This window comes from Crotalus tigris, unplaced genomic scaffold (assembly GCF_016545835.1).
Source record: "Crotalus tigris isolate CLP2741 ecotype Arizona unplaced genomic scaffold, ASM1654583v1 scf7180000018550.1270297659:1495590, whole genome shotgun sequence".
Taxonomy (NCBI): Eukaryota; Metazoa; Chordata; class Lepidosauria; order Squamata; family Viperidae; genus Crotalus; species Crotalus tigris.
The window spans coordinates 406,850-430,534 of record NW_024097073.1 but is presented as its reverse complement, the minus strand read 5'-3'; the positions used below and the strand labels follow the sequence as shown (position 1 = coordinate 430,534).

The 23,685-nt window shown below is 36.7% G+C and overlaps 1 protein-coding gene across 2 annotated transcripts in view; it reads right to left on the bottom strand.

The window, feature by feature from the left end:
• Positions 1–1,085: 1,085 nt before the first annotated feature.
• NUP160 (nucleoporin 160) overlaps positions 1,086–23,685 on the bottom strand; it is a 39,076-nt gene continuing 16,476 nt past the window's right edge. For both annotated transcript variants that reach the window (XM_039354360.1, XM_039354362.1), the window contains exons 15-36: positions 21,572–21,737; positions 20,004–20,131; positions 19,747–19,907; positions 19,317–19,450; positions 18,522–18,592; positions 17,360–17,516; positions 16,805–16,874; positions 16,030–16,128; positions 15,321–15,440; positions 15,105–15,200; positions 14,906–15,000; positions 14,170–14,266; positions 13,981–14,086; positions 12,184–12,344; positions 9,884–9,944; positions 9,160–9,270; positions 8,644–8,767; positions 7,623–7,724; positions 6,258–6,399; positions 4,609–4,734; positions 3,094–3,198; positions 1,086–2,173 (exon numbers count right to left, since the gene is read on the bottom strand). In XM_039354360.1, the coding sequence (XP_039210294.1) occupies positions 2,084–2,173; positions 3,094–3,198; positions 4,609–4,734; positions 6,258–6,399; positions 7,623–7,724; positions 8,644–8,767; positions 9,160–9,270; positions 9,884–9,944; positions 12,184–12,344; positions 13,981–14,086; positions 14,170–14,266; positions 14,906–15,000; positions 15,105–15,200; positions 15,321–15,440; positions 16,030–16,128; positions 16,805–16,874; positions 17,360–17,516; positions 18,522–18,592; positions 19,317–19,450; positions 19,747–19,907; positions 20,004–20,131; positions 21,572–21,737 (2,522 nt within the window). In that variant the 3' untranslated portion in view covers positions 1,086–2,083. The remainder of the gene's footprint in view (positions 2,174–3,093; positions 3,199–4,608; positions 4,735–6,257; positions 6,400–7,622; positions 7,725–8,643; positions 8,768–9,159; positions 9,271–9,883; positions 9,945–12,183; positions 12,345–13,980; positions 14,087–14,169; positions 14,267–14,905; positions 15,001–15,104; positions 15,201–15,320; positions 15,441–16,029; positions 16,129–16,804; positions 16,875–17,359; positions 17,517–18,521; positions 18,593–19,316; positions 19,451–19,746; positions 19,908–20,003; positions 20,132–21,571; positions 21,738–23,685) is intronic.

Below are 23,685 nucleotides of genomic sequence, written 5' to 3'. Positions count from 1 at the left end.
TCCCCCCTTGTCCTTCTCTTCGTTAAACTAGACATACCCAATTCTAGCAACCGTTCCTTATATGTTTTAGCCTCCAGTCCCCTAATCATCTTTGTTGCTCTTCTCTGTACTCTTTCTAGAGTCTCAACATCTTTTTTACATCATGGTGACCAAACTGGATGCAGTATTCCAAGTGTGGCCTTACCAAGGCATTGTAAAGTGGTATTAATACTTCACGTGATCTTGATTCTATCCCTCTGTTAATGCAGCCCAGCACTGTGTTGGCTTTTTTGGCAGCTGCAGCACACTGCTGGCTCATATTTAAGTGATTGTCTACTAGGACTCCAAGATCCCTCTCACAGTTACTACTATTGAGCAAGGTACCCCTTAGACCAGGGGTAGGCAACCTTGGCTCTTTTATGACTCGTGGACTTCAACTCCCAGAATTCCTGGCTTGCTTAAGAATTCTGGGAGCTGAAGTCCACAAGTCATAAAAAAGCCAAGGTTGCCTACCCCTGCCCTAGACTATGACAAAAGAAAGCAAAGGTAGTATCAACAGTAATATGAGCCTTGGATGCAATCCTAAAACAACTACACCACCACTTGAATGTCAGCAACATTGACAAATTGACAATTGCGAAAGGCAGCTTTACTCAGAACAGCTTACCTCCTGAGCCAATACCTTTTACACCATCAAATCCATCCGCCTATCCCAGGTCCTTGGGAAGGACTGGATAGGCGGATAAAAATGCCAAATAGTAATAGCAAGAGCACTTAGACTTATATACCGCTTCACAGTGCTTTACAGTCCTCTCTAAGTGGTTTACAGAGCCAGCATATTGCCCCCAACAATTTAGGTCCTCACTTTACTGACCTCGGAAGGATGGAAGGCTGAGTCAACTTTGAGCCTGGTGAGATTTGAACTGCCAAACTGCTGACAATCGGCAGTCAGCAGTTAGCCTGCAAGTACTACATTCTAATCTCTGCACTGGCTAACTGTGCAATGAACTATGGATCAACATTTCAGCTAAGATTATGGCTGAATCCATTTTGCAGGCTGTAAGCATCTGCTCAGAATGCTAAACAAACAATCAAATATTATGGTATTTCAAGCAAAATATCCAAATACACTTTATTTGAGGGAGTTTAACATACTATACAATAAGTATATATAGTAGCTTCTGACTGAAACCATTTTTTTAAAAAGCTATGCATTTAATGTTATGGTAGTGGGTTTTTAAAGTATTTCAGCTCCAGTATTTTGCATGAAAAAATTTAATGTGTGGAAAGTATTAAATTCATTAATTTTTTTCCTGAAAGATGTCAAAATGAGAAAGAAGACAGTTCCAAAGAGATCAGTTAAGTGGTTATTTTCTATTCCTTCTTTCTTGAGAATATTGGTTCATATTTTTATTTGCTTTTTTAAAACAAACTTTTTTCTTCTTTAACAATATAAAATTTTAATATTTATTTTGTTAAAATTAATCTGGAAATTTAAAACAAAACTTCATTTTATTAAAGGTAATTCAAAAATTGTAACAATAAATAAAACCATTTTAGTGCCCATATATGGTACAGAACGAAGGAGATCATACAAAATATTTCAGTAGAAAAATTCTAGGAACATGCAATATACAAACAATTTTTCATTCTGGTAATTACTGACATCCAGCTTAGTATAGACTGAAGCTTAATTTAATGCAGTATCCCCATACTAAAAAAAGTTCATCATTCCCTGACAGGGACTGTTTTAAGTATTATGAAAAAATAGAATTTATAATAATAGCACCACCAGCAGTGCATAGGACACCTCATGACCTAGTCAGTCCATGCAAAGCAAATGCTTTACATATACTTCATACCAGTTATACAGAATAATTTAAAGCAGCATTTTCCAGCCATGGCAATTTCCTGATGTGTGGACTTTAAATCCTAGAATTCAGTCAATCTGGCCTTTGATGAGAATTCTGGGAATTGAAGTCCACGCACCTGAATGTTGCCCATGTTGAGAAATACTGGTTTAAAGCACAGTTTTTGTAATTTTGTTCCAAGGACCTCCAGGCACAAAGTGATTTGGAGAGGCCACACAGATCAAGATTGTTTGCTAGTTTTGACAATACAGAAGATGAACCGCAGTTGCCTTATCAACCTGCTTTTGGTAGACTTCTAATTTGTCACGCACTTTCTGATAAAGCTGAAAGAGAAAAACAGCATAATACTTTTAGGAACATTAGAAAGATGAAGACTGAAAAAAACAGGATTACCCTTCAATAGGATTACACCTCTATTCCTTTTCTTCAGACACTACTGCCTCCTGTAATTACTTATAACAATGAAAACCTGTTATAAAAGTATTAAGTAAAAAGCACAGAATCTTTTTTTTGATTCTCAGCAATTTACAATACAGTTAAAAATGCAAAATTTCCTCACAAGAAGACCAAAGGAATTGCATATAGGTGCAGGAACTGGCTAATTGTAAAGATACAAGCTTTATAAAACCCTTTGGTCATAAAGCAAGAGGAAAAACTGTAAGCTAACTAATTTTTATGAAGCATACTGATTCTCCCAAAGTAGAAAAATTTGGAGTATAATTCTCTCTGTCATAGGATACTTTCTATCAACATTTGACAGGATATTTGGATAAGTATGAGCTTCAATAATAACTGAAAACCAGCAAGGACATAGTTATAACATGCATCTGTAAACATTTAACTACAGTTGAATTGTACCTATCAGCAATAATTCGACATATAATGAGTGTGATTAGATTTTTAGATGTTTATCTTGAAATATACACAAGTCTTTACCACATAAACTTAGTCCTTTTGTCCTAAGGAACCAGGATTAAAGTGGGAAAATTAAAAGTAATTATTAATGTTCATTTTATCTAAATTGAAACATGTTTTGTAGCTTTAGAATAAGCTAGGATATTAAACCAATTTAAAAGCACCAGTTCCTTGCTCATTTTAGAGTGCTCCTCTAAAATCTACTCAAATAAAACTCATTGAATGTATATCCTTTCATTTATTAGTTCAGTTTCAAAAGCAAATTAAGAATGTAGTAAAAGCTTTTTTTATTTAATAGGCAAATTTTACTTTTTGTAGTTTTACTTACCATTGTGTTATGATGATTGGTTGTGTTTTCTCCTAGTACCTGAAGAAGCTGGTCAATTGCAGAATAGGGAAGCCAGACAACTGGAGTTGTAGCTGATAATGGGACCTATAAGGAAAGTGATATGATTAATATTAATTAAATATATATGCTGCCCAAACGCCAACAATCTGAGATTTTGAATGCTCTTCAATTAAAAAAAAAACTCAAAATATTTACCACTCAGTGTGGCTGAGTAAAATTTTAAAGGGATCAAATTCTGTCCTGAAACAGAAAAATAAAATATCCCCCTCCCCCAAATTCTATATTAAACAAAAAGAAAATTATAGTACACATTTCTATTATTAATAAAGCAATGATCTACAAGTCCAACAGATTAAAGTAGATGGACATGGCCAAGACAAATCTGCTATGACTGTACAGAGTATGAGTGCATTTCAACAATCATCTCACCATGGCTTATGGCTAGCCCCAAACACATCCTTCCTATAGTGCACATTGGTACATGCCAGAGCTTTAAATAATTTGTTTCTTAGTTCTCATATCACAAAGAAGAGAAACACATTTAAAACGAGTCTTGGATTATTTTACATTATCTGTCTTTCTAAGGTATGTGGATTTTTGGCAATGTCATGAAAAACATGAAACAATCTCTATAAACAAGCTAAATTAGCTGCTAAGATTCACAGAGAGAAGGGTGCATGCACAACTTAATATATTCAATTCATAAACCACCTCAATATGTTATTTCAATGTACTCTGTTTCTGGGAGCCTTCTATAGATTTTGATATTGGAAGAGAATTTGTCTCCCATTCATCAGCAGAAACTACTTCCACTGACAGAGACTGCATAAACCAGTGATGGCGAACCTTTTAGAGACCGAATGCCCAAACTGCAACCCAAAACCCACTTATGCATCGTTGAGTGCCAGGTGGGTGTGGCCCATTGGGTGGGTGTGGCTGCAGTGGTAAGGTAGACAGGGTGGGACTAAAAAGTTCAATCAATCAATTCCAACTTTGCAAGAACTTTTTTTTTCCCTCGAGAAGTTGAAATTGACTGAACCTTGGTTTTTTTTTGCACATGGTGGCAGAGGCCTAAAGCGAAAAGGTTTTATAAAACCCAGCTGAAGGCCTAAGACTGGGGCGACGACGCGCGTGCCCACAGAGAGGTCTCTGAGTGCCGCCTCTGGCACCCTTGCCATAGGTTCGCCACCATTGGCATAAACAATACATGGATTTCTTTCCAAATCAGAACTGAGACAGTTCCCTAGATATGAAAGACTAAGTTTGATACAGACTGTGAACCTGGCTTTTTTTTTTTTTCCAAAATCCTGCCCATTTCTCTCCTCCCTAATCAAGATCACAAGCTTGTCTGCATTATACTTCAATTCAGCCATATTCCAGCATACAGATACAAATTTTAAAAGGCTCTACTGCAATAAGATGCTTTTATTAGAGAATATTTAATTATTTTATTCCATTTAAGGGGAAGGAATGATAAAGACATATTCCCTGTACCTCAATTCCAAAGTAATCATGTCCTTTCCCAAGTAAGGCATCCACATACTCCAACACCAAATCCACAGCTTCTTCTAGGAGATCGTAATTCAAATAGAGTCGGAGAAGTTCAGCAGCATCTACCTTCTATAGAGGAACAAGCGGAAATCAATCAGGCACCAACTACCATCGGTAGTTCTAAGTTACAGCAATACTTTCCTTGCATAAGGACCCACAAAAGGAACCAGATAATTCCATGTAGTTCACACCAAAATGTCTGTTGTGGTAGAGGTACTGATGCGATAGAGTAGAGAAAAAGGCAATGATACCAGCAGCCATAATGGGTCTCATACCACCCTGATCTTCCCAATGTTTTTTCCTATTTGGCTGCTGCCACAAAAATCCATGACTTCAAGTGTGACACATCCAACCTGCTCACCCACCCCAAACATCCATCTTCCTCTTATACTTCTGAGGATTGCACATTTCTTCCTATTTTCACCATCTTAAAAATCTGTAAATTATTTATTTAACAAATGCTGGGGGGGAGGGGAGAGGAATTTCAACTTACTGAGATGGAATTACCTTTTCTTCATTTGGCTGAATCTACACTACAAGCTATGAAGAATCTGTCTGTATTATTTCTATCACATCTCCTTATAGCTAGAGATCTTAATGATATTCTTCTGGGCCACTAACCAATACGAATTTAAGAAGCTCTATACTGTTATGGTTCTCATTCTGTCTGGTGAACTTGGGATCACTCTTAGCAACTTCATAAAGATGGTTAAGAAAGATCATCCAAGAATTGAAAGCTGCAGTGCCTATTTCTCTTTTTTTTTTAAATTTAATTGCTGAACAATATTACATTATACTAGCTGAAAAAAAAACAGTCCCTATTCAGTTTATTACCTGAAAAACATATACAGATAGTCCTCAATTTACAACAACTGAGCTGAAAATTTCTCTTGCTAAGTGAAACATTTGTGAAGTGAATTCTGCCCCGTTTTACAATCTTTCTTGCCATAGTTAAGTGAATCACTGCAGTTAACTTAGCAACATGGCTGTTAAGTGAATATGGCTTCCCCATTGACTTTGCTTGTCAAGTCGCAAAGGATGATCACACAATCCAGGGACACTGCAACCATCATAAATATGAGTCAGTTGCCAATCATCCAAATTTTGATCATGTGATTATGGGGATGCTGCAGTGGTCATTAAGTGTGAACAATGGTCATAAGTCACTTTTTTCGGTGCCGTTGTAACTTTAAAAAGTCACTAAATGAACTGTTATAGGTCAAGAAGTACCTGTAATTTCAAATAAAATACTTTCTAATCTGTTACAAATTTTTGACAGTTAATTGCTAATGAGAATCCTCTAGCCCAGGGTTCCCCATCTGTGGGCCATGGCCCACTACCGGTCCATGGCCTATACAACCAGGTGGTGTGAGTAGCTGGCTGGTATGCGCTGATGTGCACGTGTAGAGCCCTACTTGCGTGAGCGTCACAGGCGCTCACGTGAGCAACAGGTGCTCATGCATGTGCATGCAGCTGTCCCTCTCACAAAACTATCTGTTTTCTCCCCCCCACTCCCCCAGGCCACCAACCTGGAAAGGTTGGGGAACTCTGCTATAGCACAAATTAATTTTCTACAAACTGAAGTTATTTACTTTGTAGCTGTTGATAAGCCAGTTAGGTAAGGGAAGACCATGAGACAGCAATTTATTGATTACACAACGGTGGTATGGGCTATTCTCTGACTTATACTTGTCCAGGTAGGAGGCTAAAAGACGCCAAGCTTCATCTGTTGCACTGCAATAAACAATTGGAATATATTTATTATACTATCAATGCTATCTCCCCTTTTTTCTAAATATGCACTTGTGCATGTTTGTAGTCTCTCTCTCTCTCTCTCTCTCTCTCTCACACACACACACACACACACACACACACACACACACACACTTTTCCTCAAAGGTTTTGGCTATCATGATATGTTTCCTAATTTTTCTAGACTTTACCACATATTGCTTTGCTTACTTTTAAGGTACTAAATGCAACGTTAAGGTGGACTTTTCTAGTCTTAATAAATGATGAACATTTTTATGAATGCTCTTTAACAATTATGATTCATTTATAAGGCCCAACTATCTTTAAATATTAGTCACAGAATCACATAGGAGTAAAGACTGGATAGTTGCAAGAACAGAGGGAAACATCCTTGATGTCTACCCACCTCCCACATGCACCAGTTCCAGTGAGACCTTTTCCTTTAAATGCCATTTTTGTCACAACAGGTAAAAGGCTCACTTAAGTTTACATTTTGCCAGTTCCAATGTTTTGGACAAAACTCAGCAGCACTTTTTCATGCGGCTGCTGATAAAAACAGGATCGCCAACATCTAATAACGGATATGGCACAAGAAGAAGAAGTTCCAATGTATTTTTGTGCTCTTTTTGTTTTGTGTTAAATAGCAGGTCTTACTATTGGTGCCATTTAAATTGCATTTATTCTAAATTCATGTAACCTGACTTGGCTATCTTGGTATTTCCTGCACAACTTCTTCAGTTTATTTAAAAAAAATGTTCTTCTGCTATTGTTACTTTTCTTTTCTGCTTCATTTATCTATTTGTGTTAGAAATGAAGAATCTTTTCCCCAAATCATTTGTTCAGCTTTTGTACATAAATTTTGGCAATGAAGGACCACCATAACCAATCCCATTAAGGTTTACACTTAATGTTACAAGACTTAAAGAATAAAAAGTGGTTTGAATTGTTCCTTTTAACTTTGTTTTAATGTGGTTTTTAACTTGTGTTTAACGATAGCTTTTATATCATTTTATTATTTTCTTTGTAAACCGTCCAGACACGTGAAAATGTGATAGGCAGTAGAGACATTTGGCAAGTAAACAAACAAACAAACATTCCTCAAAATAGTTTCAAAATTTGTTCAGTTAAATGGAATAATATTTTATTAGCAAGAATGTTACTTTCATGCAAATTTATGAGATCACCATTTAAATATACAACTTTACCTGTTCTTCTTGGTTGTAATGACTGATGACAACTGGTTTACAGCAAGCCAATCCCATGCTTCTGCCAAAACTGCTTCCCCTCCAAACTGAAGTTTAATACACCTAGAGCATATGCAATTAAGCACAATATATAAAACTAATATTTAAAAAAACACTGTTGAATTATTTCTTTTTGCCAAAGGAACAAAGATCTACACCATTCCATTTTATGAAGATTATTATCCTAAGAAATAATACAAAATCCAAGTCCACTTGACTGAGGGATTGAATATAGATTTTACTTTTTCTAATGCTCAAGTCTGAACTTAATATTGGTTTCATCAGTAGGAGGGCTCCCTATTTTAAATCATTTTCATCTATTATTTTGAGTGGTGAGATAGGAGTGTCTTGGATGATTGAATCAACTTATCCATCCATCAAATCCTCTTTTTTCACTGCTCCTAGTCATTCCTCCTACATAGGCAGAAAGCAAAATGAATTTTCTTCTTCCTTGAAATTACTGTATATATCAAATCTACCAACATTAACAATAAGTTGAATTTATCTTATCTCATCATACATTCAAGTTTTCATAGACACTAATGGTCTACAAAGCAAAAAAAAAACAAAAAAAAAACCACCAGATCAATTCAACGCTAGGCCATGTCAACATGATACAAAAACATTGATCCTAGTAATGAATCCTTTCTGGATTTCTGTAAACTTTTCATCAAATAACAATGACCACAACTGTGGATATAAAGTCTATCCACTGAATTCACACTAGATACACTACATCACTAACCAAACAAATCATATTGAAATTTAGTATGACATTCTACTCTCTTCCTCCATCTCACAATCTGCTTCCGTTCCAGCCCTTGGCAGGTCTCAATTTACATGCAAATAAAATTTATAATGTTGGTTTACAACTGAAAAAGAAGGAACTCTTTTAAACTTACAAAACATTTAAAAATTAAGAAATATTCAACATATTGTAGCATTCATGCTCCACAAAGAACCCCAATAGTTTGTCACGTACTTGAAAGTAAGACCGTCAAACACAGGTCTTAAGGAAAGCTTGTACGTCTGGCAGAGAGAAATAGCCATGTCGAAGAGACCAGCCTGCACCAATAGGGCAACTAACTCCTTGGGTAATGAGTTTCCTGGAAAGATAATAAATCTGCCAATTAACAAATGTGATATGTGTTAACATGTAAAACTATAAACTCCAATAGAATGGTTTCAGAAATAAAATTATTGTAACTTTGAACTTTTACAAATGCAAAATTAAATACACCATATCGGAGTGATTTATACCCACTTTGCATATAGGAGCCAGATATCTATTTAATAAAATGCTATGTTACATACAGAGCAATACCCTAAGGATAGTGTTGTGTGAGTCACAAAGATTATAATTGTACACTAGACCATATCTACCCAGAGATTCAGTAAAAGGAGGTTTCAGTAGGACTTTTTGCAAGCTACTAGTATTTAAGCTTGTAAATTAAATTGTTTATTGCTGGAGGGTTATTAATATATATTCCAATGTTACCTGTAATAGCAGCTGATGTTGGATCATGTTGTGCCAAAGTTAACCGTATGTGAGCCAACATACATTCTTTTTCCAAGTCCTGTAACTCCAGGATTTCAATGTGACTTCCCGCTGTGTCAAGTAATATTTATTAATACTTCATTATAATAAATTTAAAACACTTTAGACCATGAATATAATTCAGTATTCAAGTCACGATCTCATTAATTTGTTTCTAAAGAATTTAGAAAAAGCTTTTGATATGACAAGTTACGTTGTTCACACCATCTTTTTATTCTTGATGCCAGAAAAAAAAAAAGCTGCCACTGACATATCTTCCTTTTTCCATTAGCCACAAATAATAACACTGGAAAACACAGGAAACACTTAATCTGAAATCCCAAACGTCTTCAGTTCCCTAGGCTAGTTCTTAAATTTTCAAAGCTTTTGGCTGACAACAGGTCAAGAAAATGTAAGCTTCTGCATCAATATCATATGGTATAGAACAGGGATAGGCAACCTTGGCTCTTTTATGACTTGTGGACTTCAACTCCCAGAATTCCTGAGCCAGCATGGCTGGCTCAGGAATTCTGGGAGTTGAAGTCCACAAGTCATAAAAGAGTCAAGGTTGCCTATCCTTGGTATAGAGAACCATGTAACTCAGACCCACATACCAAGGTTATATAACTCTAGCTAGCTTAGAAAAACCAATTTGTAATTACTCATAATAAAATATATCACTTACCTGGAGCAGCAGCACACTCTCCATCATAATTTCTTTTTGGGGATGCTCCTGGACGTTCATACTAGAATCAAATAGAATAAGCATTCTAAAGGTAAGCCTTCAGTCTCTATAGCATCTATAGTATGCATAATGAAAATAGTTTATTTCTTCAATCATATCATAAGCTTTACTGCATTACCTTATACTCAGTGAACGAAGTCTTTTTACCCATTGCACCCATGTTGCTTTTAGCTACAAAGTCAATAGTTTTCATGTCATACTAGTGACTGGCTAAAACCTTGAAAAATACATCAGCAACTGCCCAAGAGCTTCACGTGTGTGTATGTATGTATGTATGTATGTATGTATGTATGTATATGTATGTATACACACATACATATATACATACACATATACATATATATATATATACACACACACACATACCGAAGTTTTCATACCATGTTCCCTCGAATTATATTATTTGCCGTCTCCTGCTGTCCAATTTATCCCTAATTCCACATTCTTCTTTGATTCCCCTAAATTAAAATCACCAAATTATCTGAAAACTTGGATCATGAAAGAAGAATAAAATGGGTTCAAGACATGCAGGTTTGTTTATTTTGTTTAATTTATTCTGGCCCCAGAAATTTGCCATTTCCTTGTAACGTAATTGTACAGGTACTCCTTGACATGACTATAATTGGGACTGAAATTTCTGTCGCTAAATGATGTAGATGTAAAGCCTGACTGCATTGCTTAGTATCGGCAATCCCTACAGCCCCAGTTGCTATCATTAAGTGAGACAATGTCACTGTCACTAGTGAGGCAATTTCCTGCCAGCTTTCCACACCATAGTCGAAGAGGAAGCTGGCAGGAAGTTACAAGTCCAGATCTGTAGGTAAGTGGTTGCTATCAGCTTGGGGAGAGATTGAGGGTGTGTGTGGGTGGCGAAAGGTGCCGTGCAGGTTGTGGAGGGCACGGGAGGGCACAAGTGGCTAGTGTGAGCGCCGAAAGGTTTGGGAGGTTGTACACTGGTTCTTGAGAGGTACCCTGCAGGTAGGGAGGATTACAAAGGCATGCGGCGGTGTGCCAGAAGTGCTATGCTACAGAGGTTGGGGAGGCTGCAAAGACACTGCATAGATCAGGGATGCAGGGGAAGCACCATGTGGGTTAGGGAGGGTATGCGGGGGTGCAGTGCTGCTTTGGGTGGATGTGCAGGGGTATGCAAGTGGCTGATGCAGTATGAGCATAGATAGGCTGGAGATGATGCACAATGGGAGATACTTATGCTAAAACCCTCCCCATAATACTGGCTTCCCCATGGATTTTCTGGGGAAGACAGCAGGGAATATTGCAAATTGTGATCACGGGATGCTTGACAATTGGTTGTAAGAGTAATCGCAGGATGCTTGACAATGGGTTGTAAGAGTGAACGGTTTTCCCAGACCCAGATGACAATCACGTATGTGACCACAAGGATGCTGAGATTGCCATAACGCCAAGATCACTTGTAACCACAATTCGTTCAGCACTGTCATAATTTTGAACAGTCGCTGGACAAATGGCTGTAAGTCAAGGATTACCTGTAGTTATTGACACTAAAGTGTTTAACTTTGGTCACAATGAATCCCATGAATGAAATGCGTTACATTCAGAGGCAAAGTTATTTTTCTCTTCTGCCTTAAGCATTAAAAGAATCTTGTACTATTACATAATGGCACATATTAAAATGAAATCCCAAAGTACTGCTCTCGAAAGAAAAATGCCACCCACCAAACAATATCACCATCCCAAGGATAATATAGTAATAATAATAGCAGAAGTATCCAAAAATGCCAAATTATACAAAAATGGCACCAAAACACACAGACACACACATTAATCATAGTCCATCTTGAATACATAGCAGAAAAAAACAATTTTGAGAATTTAAAATGTTGATAGTATATGGTACAAAGCTATTACGAATCTAGTTGTTCTGCTTCGGATACCATGAAGCCTCCTCCCAGAAAGTAACAATGAAAAGCGATCATGGAGAGGATGTGTAGAATCCCTGACAATCCTGTGATCAACATTTGGCTAGTCTGAAGGAATATTATCTTGACTATTCCAATATCAGTCACCTATTGGACCACTTCCAATGGAAAAGTAATTGTAGACTGTGTATTTACACTTCCATTATTAAGGTTTATTACGAAATAACACTGCATAGAGGCCCAACAGTAGCAACCAAGATTGCTGAAACCTTAAATATGATTATACACAACAGCAAAGACTGATTCCGAGAGAGAAATTAATGAAATTAAAGAGTTTCTTACCACAGCGCCAGAAGCTGGTTGCACTATCCATGCATACTCAGGGCGAATCAGCCGTAAACAGTTAATAGCTGCAAGGTAACAGTTTGCTTGTTTCTGTAATCCAGGAAGAGTGCGAACTTCCCTGCCGAGGCGCATTCCATATTCAAACATTACTGTTCCAGCTGAGGAAGGAAACAGATCCATCCATCAGAACAAGAGCTCTCCTATTCCTGATATCTATCATTTTCAGATCAGAAAAAAATATGGCAACAACATATATAGAACTAGCTTGAAAACTGTAAGACAAAAAGTGCATCTATCCCAAATTAAATCCTTCCCATCTCAAAAGAACAGAAATTAAAACAGGAGCTAACCATCTTAAAAAGGTGTTTCTAATTCTAAGAGAACAAACCACAAATTGTGCTTTTCCAGTTCAAATATAAGAGAAGAACCGATATAAATGTGAAAGAAAAGAGAAAAAAAGAAATTGACTGAATTTACGTTTCACCTTTGTTATTTTGGTAAACAATTCAGTGCGACATCTAATATTCCTTCCTCTAATTGTCTCAGCAACAACAATCCTGTGAGGCAAGTTGGGCTGAGAGAAAGTGACTGGCCCAAGGTCATCCACCCAGCTGGCTTTCATGGCTAAAGCAGGACTAGAGCTCATGGTCTCCTGGTTTCTAGCCTGGTGCCTTAACATTTAATCTTTTAATACCAACCCACTGTTTGTTATTACTGGCAAACAGCACCACTGAATAGAGAAGTTCTCTGTTAGAGGTAAACAGTCAGGTGCTTTTCATGTTTTTGGAGTTTGGATTATTATATATTCTCCCTTGCCTGGGTGTTCCAGAAGTCCATACACCTCCTAGTTGAAAATGAATAAAAACTCAGGGAACACGTATAGAATGGAAAAGAGCTTCACGTGCAAGCATCTCTGATTTGGTCAACAATTCATGGGAGAATCCAAGACTGTAAAGTTTTGCAATGTTTATGCTTGGATGAAACTTCTAAAACTCAGCAACAGCTTATTGATTTCTCCTCTCTCCCCTATGTGCGGGGCAGGAAAAGGAGAAATAAATAAGCCATTGCTGAGTCTAAGACTCAGCAGTTAGAGTGCAGTACTGCAGGCCACTTTAGCTGACTGTGTTCAGCAGGTCAGCGGTTCAAATCTCACCGGCTCAAGGTTGACTCAGCCTTCCATCCTTCCGGGGTAGGTAAAATGAGGACCCAGATTGTTGGGGGCAATGTAATATATATATATACATTGCTTACTGGTGTACACCGCTTAGAGAGTGCTTGCACTTAAAGCGGTATATAAGTCTCATAAATAAATAAATAAATAAATGTTGACCAAATCAGAGATGTATGTGAAGCTCTTTTTCATTCTACACTTTCCAACAATTAAAGGTAAAGACAAATAAGGACAATGCAGGGAAAGACACACAGGAAAACTGTGGAGCAGAAGTTACTAACAACATCCATACTGCCAACTCTCCCTTACAAACTATAGGACCTACAACTGTTCTTTTGCACAACTGTGTTTAGGAAGCCTGTATCTAACAAATGCCACATGAATCAATACTCTTTAATAATTATTAAATATAGCATATATGTGAAATACAGGGGACTGATATAAATTTAACATAATTGTTAAGGGTTATTGTTTGTTCTATTGGTTTTTTGGTAATATAAATTAACAATAGGATTATCCTTTTAAAACCTGTTTTTGCTCACTTTTGTATATTTTTTAAAACTGCAGTAAAAAACATTTTTTAAAAAAACGAATGAGGCAACATTTCCATATATCCCTCATACCTTTCCGATAATTATGACGATAAATATGGAACGCATATAGCAATTCATAGTAATTATGTGTCATCAGATCTACTGCCCGAGCACGATATTCAATTATTCCAACAACCTGTAAAACAAATAATATTTATCAAACATAGCCAAATATTTTGCGTAACTTTATCTTGCTCCTAAGGAGAATAGATGATATACCTCATTATGAAGATTCACATATGGAAACTCCACAAGATCCTGCAATTGGGAGCGTTCACAGAGAACTACTACTAGTTGTCGTAAACAATCCAGTTGCCTGGAAAAGAAAAGTTTTTTTTTTCTTCAAGCACTGAGATGAAGCAAAAGGTTCATAAACAAATTTATCTTACAACCATCATCTCTGTAAGCAAGAGGTCTAATATAGGCATAGATGAAGAAGCCCATATTACACACACATACGTACAAAATACTATTCTGATTATAGACGTACCTTCTACTTAAGCAATTTCATTTACACACAGATAGTTCTTTCACAAAAAGAGATTTAATACATCAATCAAAATACAGAATAACAGAATCCATAATTGGTGGATAAAACAGTCATATGTTTCTATCTAAACAACCCACTAAACAAATAATCCGGTTTCCCTTAAAAACAGGGCAATAAGAGGAATTTGTGCAGTGGTTCATGAATCATGATTAATGCTGAAGTGCAAAAGCTATGGGCTAATTTTGAACACCAATTTGTTCCTCCATTAATGGCCAAACTTTCACTTTTTCTGCAAAACAGAACCAGCTGTTTTGGTAACAAGAACTAAAGAAAATGATAATTCAACAGTTCTCTCCCACAGGCCCTATCCTTAACATTATGGTTTATAAGTAGCTATTGTTACAAACTTATAAAATTATGCATACATAATTCATAGATGTGACTGGAAGATATATGTATCATTACCTGCTTGGATCTGGATTATGAATCAAAGCTTCATATGCTTGACTATTATGTCCTAAATCTAAATGATGTTTGAAAATGCAAGTCCTCAGGGTAGCCTGCAATATAAATATAGTAGCTATGATAACCCAGAACCAATTAAAATTAGTTAGATGGTACAAACAAATCCTGTATGAGGCAAATAGGCATTTTAGCCTCCTACCTGACTTCTCCAATCATCTGCTGCTTCAGTGATTGCCAAAGTAGCCAGCTGAATGATCAGTTCAGGAAGACCCATGGTGTCCAAGAGGCGCAAAACCTAGGGAGAGGGTTATTTGGCCACTAACATTTTATTTTCACTTTTTGTTTATACTGTAAAGACATGCAGCAATTGCAAGGACAATGAGATCATGTTACTTTTGCTCAGTAACAAAAATACCTTATCATAGTATTGTAGCTGTGGAGTAGAAGCCATTTCTACCTCTTCAGATCTAATCAGTCTATCTAAAAACTCTTCTTTTCCAACTTCTGAGGCAGCTTGACAGAAACAGTCCAGTGCCTGGAGGAAAAACAGAAGTCATAAAAAGTATTACCAACTATTACAAAATTAGCTATAAAAATTGTCAATCTCATATATGTTTGTTACCAAAAGTTATTTCTTAGACAGGAACACAATCCACAAAACCATATACATACATAGTGTTTTAACCCTCTGTATTCCAATACGGTTCCAATTTTTTTTGAAAAAAAGCTTCTCTTTAGGATAGTTGTGATACTGAATTATAATGACATGTAGATCAGGGGTGTTAAACAGCTGACCCGCAGCCAGATGGGTCATGGTGAAACCGCGCCCACCCCATTTCCAGCAATGGAAAAAAAAGTCACAAAATGTCCGCAACACATCACGTGACATTGCGAGTTTGACACCCCTGATGTAGATGATATGAGGAGGTTGATAGTTATGCAGTCGATCCTTTTCTTTTTTGGATGATTTTTTTAAAAAATCAGATCGATCTACATTCATCAAAACTTTCAAAAGTAACATTCCTTTCTTGAATGTGATGAATAATTACAAACCAACCCCTAATACATTACCTATCACTTAGTATTTTCCAAAGAAAATGAAACATTTTTGAACATAAATTTACCTTGTGTTCTTCTCCTGTAACAAGATAGCAATGTGCCATCATAAAACGACATGATCCCACATTAACATGACACCAAGGTTCCAGCAAACGAATATATTCCTGATAGACAAATAAAGCAATTAGACAAAGAAAGGTTAATCTTACTTTGCATTGGATTTAAATAATAATCTCTCACTAAAATACAATTTAAAATATGTGCCACCAGTGCTACCAACTAACTAAATTGGGTCATACATTCTGAAATTCAAGTTTCAGCAAGCAAAATACAACTAGTATCAGCTGAAAGAAAGAGAAGAAAGTTTTCAGTGGTTATATCTACCTCAGCATTCTACTAATAACCAATTACATCAGTCACCTTATGTTTTGTTTAAAGCAGTGGTTCTCAACCTGTGGGTCGGGACCCCATTTGGGGTCGAATGACCATTTCACGGGGGTCGCCAAACAACGCAGCCTGCCATTTTTTCCCCCCTTTCCTTAGCTGTGCTACTCCCTTTTATTCTATTGGCTTTTGAAAGCCAATAGAATAGACTCTCTTAAATAGAGTCTAATTCTATTGGTTTTCAAAAGCCAATAGGAATTGTCCAGCCTGTCTCTGCCCTGCTGAGCCGGCCAAAAGTCCCATTCTGCAAACGGTGCTGCACCAGTTGAGTAGTCCTCGACTTACGACCGATTGAGTAGTCCTCGACTTACGACCGGTTGGGGGTCGCGGCATTAAAAAGGTTGAGAACCACTGGTTTAAAGAATATTCCAAAGGTATTCCACGTAGAGATCTCACCTGTAATTGAGCATACTGACAAGCCCCCATCAAACATTCTGGGAAGAGGAAGCTAGGATTACTTGGCCACCTGAAGACAGCATAAGGAATATAGATTTCTTCGACGTATGACAAGGCAGTGGCCCTCCATATAAATTCAGAGCAAGAAGCTATATTTCCAGTATCGTTTACAAAGTGAATCATTCGAAAAAATGAATAAAAACGTTAATGAATAATGAAACCGTACTATTTAAAATGCAAAAAAGGAAGGAGAAAAACACGCAACAAAAACTAGGAAATCAACAAGTAGCCAATCTTGATCAACTATATCTCATTCTCTTCTGGGGAAAAGAACTGATAGCTGATTCCAATTAAACTATTTCTGGCTGGTTCCTAGCTGAACTCATTACTATCTCTGCAAAAGATGCTTTGCAATACGACAACTTGAAATAGGTCAGTTTGTTTATATGCACATGTGTGCAGAACAATGGAAAAGTTCATAGCTATTACACGTTGATTTTTTTTAAGGCCTAGCCGTGATCCATTATTCAGGTCAGGGATATGTTGAAAGGATACAAAAATTGCAGTAGGTAACTGGAAATTGCAGAAAACATTTGAGGCCAACTCAAACATGTTTCATCCAAGGCTGCATTAGACTGAAAGAGCTGAGATATTATGTGTTTCCGGGCTCCTTCCTGAAAGAAGAGCTCCACAATTGTTTGAGGGCTTGACACTAGAAAAAAATATTTTAATATATTGTAAAAAATCAATTAGAACAATAATTTTCAGAATGTATTATTAGTCACAAACAGTCTTTCAATTTAAATTACTTTTCCATTCTATATTCTATTTCTGATAAAGCTATGTGGGGAAGATTTTTTATTTTAAGATACAGATAGTCCTTGGGTTACGAGAGCAATTGGAACCTGCTGTTGCTGTTGCTAAGCGTGACATCACAAGACTGCAATCCCAACACTCCCAGTTGTCATCATAACCTTAAGACATGTGGCTCAATCAGGAGGAAGCTGTGTAAGTCCCAGGCAAAGATTGTGGGGGATTTCATAAGTGGGGTGGGAGAAGCCACCAAATGCCTTGGGAAGTCCAGTGCAGACTATGCACAAGTTGGGGGGGGCAGGGGACAGGAAGTGTTGTAGCGTGTGCACAGGCATGCAAGTGGGTGCATTGGTTAGCATGAGCACAGAAATATCAGGGAAGTGGAAGGCAGGTGAGTGCAAAAACACCAGAAAGTGGATGATGCCATAGAAACGCAAGAAGTTCAGGGCATAGGATGCGGGGCAAAAAGTTCATAGTAAGAATAAACATTGTTTAATAATGTTTAAAGGATTTCATCAGTTTTAACAGCTGAGCAATATTTTGTGATTTCTTAATTTCTTCTTGATTAAGCAATCTAATAACATTATTGATCAACTGGAAAAATCTTTAATATTAATGTTAGCATTTGAAATTAAGCACAAAATTAAAACAAATACTAATAAGCAAAAGCGTTTAGAAATGTATGTTACTTTCACAATTTTAAAACCTTTTAATCTTAAATTAATTCTGATTTTAATGTTTATTGATTATATTGTATACTACCCAGAGCCTCTCTCTGAGGGAGATGGGTGATTACGAAATAAGATAGATAGATAGATAGATAGATAGATAGATAGATAGATAGATAGATAGATAGATAGATAGATAGACAGACAGACAGACAGACAGACAGACAATTTCTTACCCAGCTTCAATGGTGTTATTGTTGTGGAATCTGTTAACTTTAATACCGAAAGATGCTGTAGGTTTGATTCCCTACAAAAAGATCAATTATCTTCATTTAACACACTTAGTTATATAATTCTAACTCTATATTTTAACTGTAACTAGGATGAAGAAAGTCTTAAAATAAAAACTTAAAAATAGGTTAATAGGAAGACAAAGATCTATCATATTTAAAAATAGAAGCTTAATACTTTCTACAAGAATATTAAATATTTTCTTGGATATCATCAAATTTGTTTTTCCTATTTTTAAAATAACAATCCATCATTGAAAAATAACACGATGAAGACTTTATGAAGTCTTACAGTTTCAAATATGGATGGACTGATCAATTTGGAAATTTTATATACTGAAATACATGAAAATGACATTCAGGATAATATAACTCATCTGTACACTGTTTTAAATAACAGACAATCTTCTCCATCTCCTCACAAAACCATCTCCTCACAAAATTCCATGGAAATGTAATTTTAAACTATTGGTTTGACTAAGATAATCCCTAAGGAAATGAAAAGGTAGGTAGGTAGACAGATAGATAGATAGATAGATATGGACAGATGATATAGTAAGGAAATTAAAAAGAAAACAACAGCAATAAAAGAAAACTCTGATAGTCATAAGCAGACTTTGGACAAATTGTTTCCAATGCAAAAAAATAAAAATAAAAAATGCCTATTTTATATACAAAGGAAAATAAATATGTTTTATATACTTCATTATATACCTATATATTTAAACAAAAAACACTTACAGTTCATCAACAGGAACATCTGATGCCAAACGCTGACTTGCCCACCTTATTACATAATAAGATAGTAACAAAATAGATGTACGATGTAGTAAGTTCTGTTGAGTGTGGAATAGCTGATCTCCTCCCAAAAGTATCTGAAACATGTCAATAAACATTAAACTGTAGTTAATTTGGTAACATTGAGAAAGAAACAAGGATCACACATAAATGTGAAAATAATTCAAGCAATGCCAGAGACACCACACAGCAATTTATTAACAACTTTCTGCATGTTATGCTCGTTTGCCAAATGACAATATTTATCCAGAAAAATGGTAATTTTTCCATTACTGGTCTATTTCTTGCCCTCTATCATAAAATGTGCCCCTAATGTTTTTCATAAGTAGGGTGTTTTAGGATTCCGAATGATATTAATGTTTGATATACTCACAGCATCTCCAAGCCGTAGTAAGAGCTGCTGTAAAATCAACAGGTCCCGGCAAATTAAAAAGCGTGTCATGGACATCTTGTATACACACCGGCATACCATATTTACTGTTGTGCTACTACCATAAAGTTGTGACAGATGCATGCGCACGTTTATGGGCTGAACTGTAGAAAGAGGCAAAAAACATGTATTAACTTAAGTTGCTTCTATTTAATCAGAATGTTGGGGGTGGGAAGGAGAAGCTAATGCTGTTCTCTCACCAGGACTGAATCCTCTATCCATCTCAACATCTGTTTCATAGTCCATTTCCCGGATAAGCATCCCAATAGCATTAACTGGACTTTTGATTTCTTGTAGTTTGCTGTGAATATCTTCCATCATGTTTTCTCTGCAAAAAATAAGTAAAAATTAAGTAGGCTGGATTAAGAGATTATTGAGAGATTATAGATTATGAAAGTAAAGTAATTTTGTGGCATATTTACTATCTCTCAATGATTCTTAATTTGATATCTCGTATGTTGATACTTCCTTAACACATTATTCTGAAACTAGTGATCGTCAAGACATATACTGTTTGTTAAGTGCAGATTAATAATTTCACACAGGACATATAGTTACAGGGAGCATATGGCCTTTATTATAAAGGACAGCCCTTATTACAGAAATATTCCCATTTAGATTTATTTATTTATTTGGTTTTGTTTTGTAAAGCAGTTATAAACCTAAAGTGATATTTATTCTTATGAATCTCTTTCAAATATGATCTCTTTTCAACTCTGTCCTTTATTTTTTTCAAGAAAATATAGTAACCACGCCTATAGTTCAACTGTGAATTTATGTGGCAATTTTCTTGCTAGAGAGATTCTAGAGATTTAATACAAGACTTTAATACAAAACAAACCGCCATGCTGTTCTCTTAGAAACCTAGTGATTCAATTGTCTGATCAAACAAGTGAGCCTAATGCAAACTTCCAAACTTTTTTTTAAGAGCAAAGCTCAAATCTTTCAGTTCTTTATCAAGAACTGATTAAGGCCTAAAGAAGTGGAACCTTAACACTGGAAGATTGCTTTTTACAAGAGGCATCAACTTAGCTGTCTTTGCTTCCTGAAGTTAAGGCCCAATAAGATTTCATTTCATTAGCTGTATATTCTGAAATATACATTCCTTCTTTCCAGTTTGCCTCCACAACTAGAAACCAGTAATTGAAAGTGAACCAAAGGTGCAGTAGATTAGTGACAGGCATGTCTGTAATCATTCATTCATCATTCATAATCTTTCATTCTGTAATCATTTTTCTTCATGAAAAGGAAGAACAACTCTTGTTGGGAACAAAACTGCAAGTTAAAACTGCCTGGTGAAGATGTTGAGAAGAGGTACTACCCATCCCCCTACAAAATACCTACTACAGCTTCCAAGGCCCTCACTCATGGCACTGAAATTCAGCGGCAAAATGGCCGAAATTTCTCTATGCAATTTCAAGTCATTTGGGGGATTTCAGCAAGATTTAATGGTGGAATGGAATAGTTTGCCTCTCAGGGTTTCTTGCTCCCATTCCTATCCTTAAACATGATAACAGTTTACATACAGTACATGTTCCTTATACTATTCCCTTTCAAGACAAACAACATAACAAAAGTGCAAATTGTTTCTGAATCTTTAAAATATATTACAACAGTCCAAGCATGACATAATTAAGCCACTCGTGGTCATGGTCAAAATAAATACCCTCAAGAGAGATATGTAAATACATCTAATCAATTCAATGTTGCAAAGGAAATGAGCAAATCTATCTTTATATGCAACATGTAGCTTAAAATCCAGGCTTACGTGTCATTAGCAATCAAGTCTTTAAGGATCTGTTCAGCAGCTCTCTCTGGAGACTGGAGACGGAAGCAAGCCATTTCCATTGTGAGTGCCATTTCCACAGAAACCGATTCTCCAATTAATCGAAGGCACTGGAGGAGACTCAGAAGATCATGAGAAAAATCAGATTCTGCAACAAGAAGATTATGTTCACAATTTACGAAAAATAAAGCAGCTTTTTGTAGTACGTTCTAAACCGGCATAAAATATTAAGGTCCCTTTCATTTGGTACGTCAAATAAAAGCCCAAATAAGATGAAATATGTTTCTCAATATCCTATGGTGTATGATTTTGCATACATCAATGCAGTACATTTTGCATACATCAACTCAGTCTTGCAATTATCCATTTTCAAGGAGATTTGAGGTAACTGCTTCTAAATGCTTAGGCACAGTATATTTTAATCTCTTGAAAATGGAGAGAAAAATGTAGGTCTGATTGTAAAAATTTTATTTATCTGGTTTAAATTAGACAATAGCCAAAAACAGAAGATCATGATGGTATCCCCAGAAACAAACAGAACTCCCAAAACATTGGAAAGGGAAACATTAAATAAATGTTGGAAGACAATGAAAGATACTCCAACAACATCCCCTCTCTTGGTTCTTTATCTGGACGAACAAGAGAAGTAGATTATAAGTAGTGTCCACATTCTCTTAGAAAATATAAAGAACAAACCTAAAAGGGGGTAAATCTGAAAGAAGTTCATAAGATAAAAAAACAAACCTTGCTTTACAGAGGAAAACTTAAGAACAAAACCAAGCAAATAATAAATCTGAAGGCAAGCATTTTGGGGAAAAAAACCAAAAAACCCGCCCTTTATAATAAAGATTACAGGTAGTCCTTGACTTATGACTACAATTGAGACCAAAATTTCTGTTGATGAGAATTTGTTATGTGAATTTTGCCCCATTTTACGACCTTTTTTGCCACATTTGTTAAATGAATTATGGCAATTTTAAGTTAGGAACGTGGTTATAAAATAAATCTGGCTTCTCCATTCATTTTGCTTGTCAGGTCGCAAAAGGTGATCACACGACCTCTGGACACTACAACTGTCATAAATACAGGACAGTTGCCAAGCATGCAAATTTTGTTCAAGTGACCATGGGGGATGCTGCAATGGTCTTTAGTGTGAAAAATGGTCGTAAGTCACTTTTTCCAGTGCCATTGTAACTTCGAACAGTCACTAAACAAACTGTTGTAAATCGAGAATTACCTGTTTATGGTTGTTGTAGGACAGTGATGGCGAACCTTTTAGAGACTGAGTGCCCAAAAACTAGCCCTGCCCCCGCTCCACCCCCCCTGCTCTGCCCCTACCCCACCTGCCCGCAGGGCCACTCACCGCCTCCAGGGCCCGCTGCAGATAGCCCAGCAGCACCATGGCGGCCACACCCTCTGCCCATGCCCCGCAGCATGAACTGTGCCGATGGGGCGTGAGGACAGAGTCTTTTCTACGCTGCCTGGCTGCCATGTCCTTGGCTGCACTGCTCCGTGTGGGCCATGCTTGGGGGCGACTCTCCTCCAGGGGGGCTGGTGGGGAGGAGGGGGTCGCGGGGGGAGGCGAGGCTGGGGCAACGAGTGCCGCCTCTGGCACCCATGCCATAGGTTCGCCACCACTGCTGTAGGATAAGTGTTCTTGTAAATCTTATAATATTGCTAATGTAAAAACTGCTGTATATCATCCTGTAAGATTGTTAATATAAAAGCTTGACCAGTGAGGAAAGCATACCAATGTTTATATTTCAGGCAAAAAGATTTTACCGAATTTGACAATCTGCGTTCCATGTTTGCAGCTGATGTAATTAGTTAGTCTTTGACTTACAACCAGTCACTTAATGATCATTTAAAGTTACAACAGGCTCAGGAAAAGTTGCTTATAATTCCATCCTCGATTACGACTGCCACACCATCCGCAGTCATGACTGTATTTTGCTCATTTGTTCACACTTACGATCTAACTGATTGACAAGCATTTGTGTGATCACCATTTGCAACCTTGTTCATTAAATTTATATACCACCCATCTCGTTGTTTGGGGAAAGTCAATGGGGAAGCCAGCAGGGAAGATTACAAAC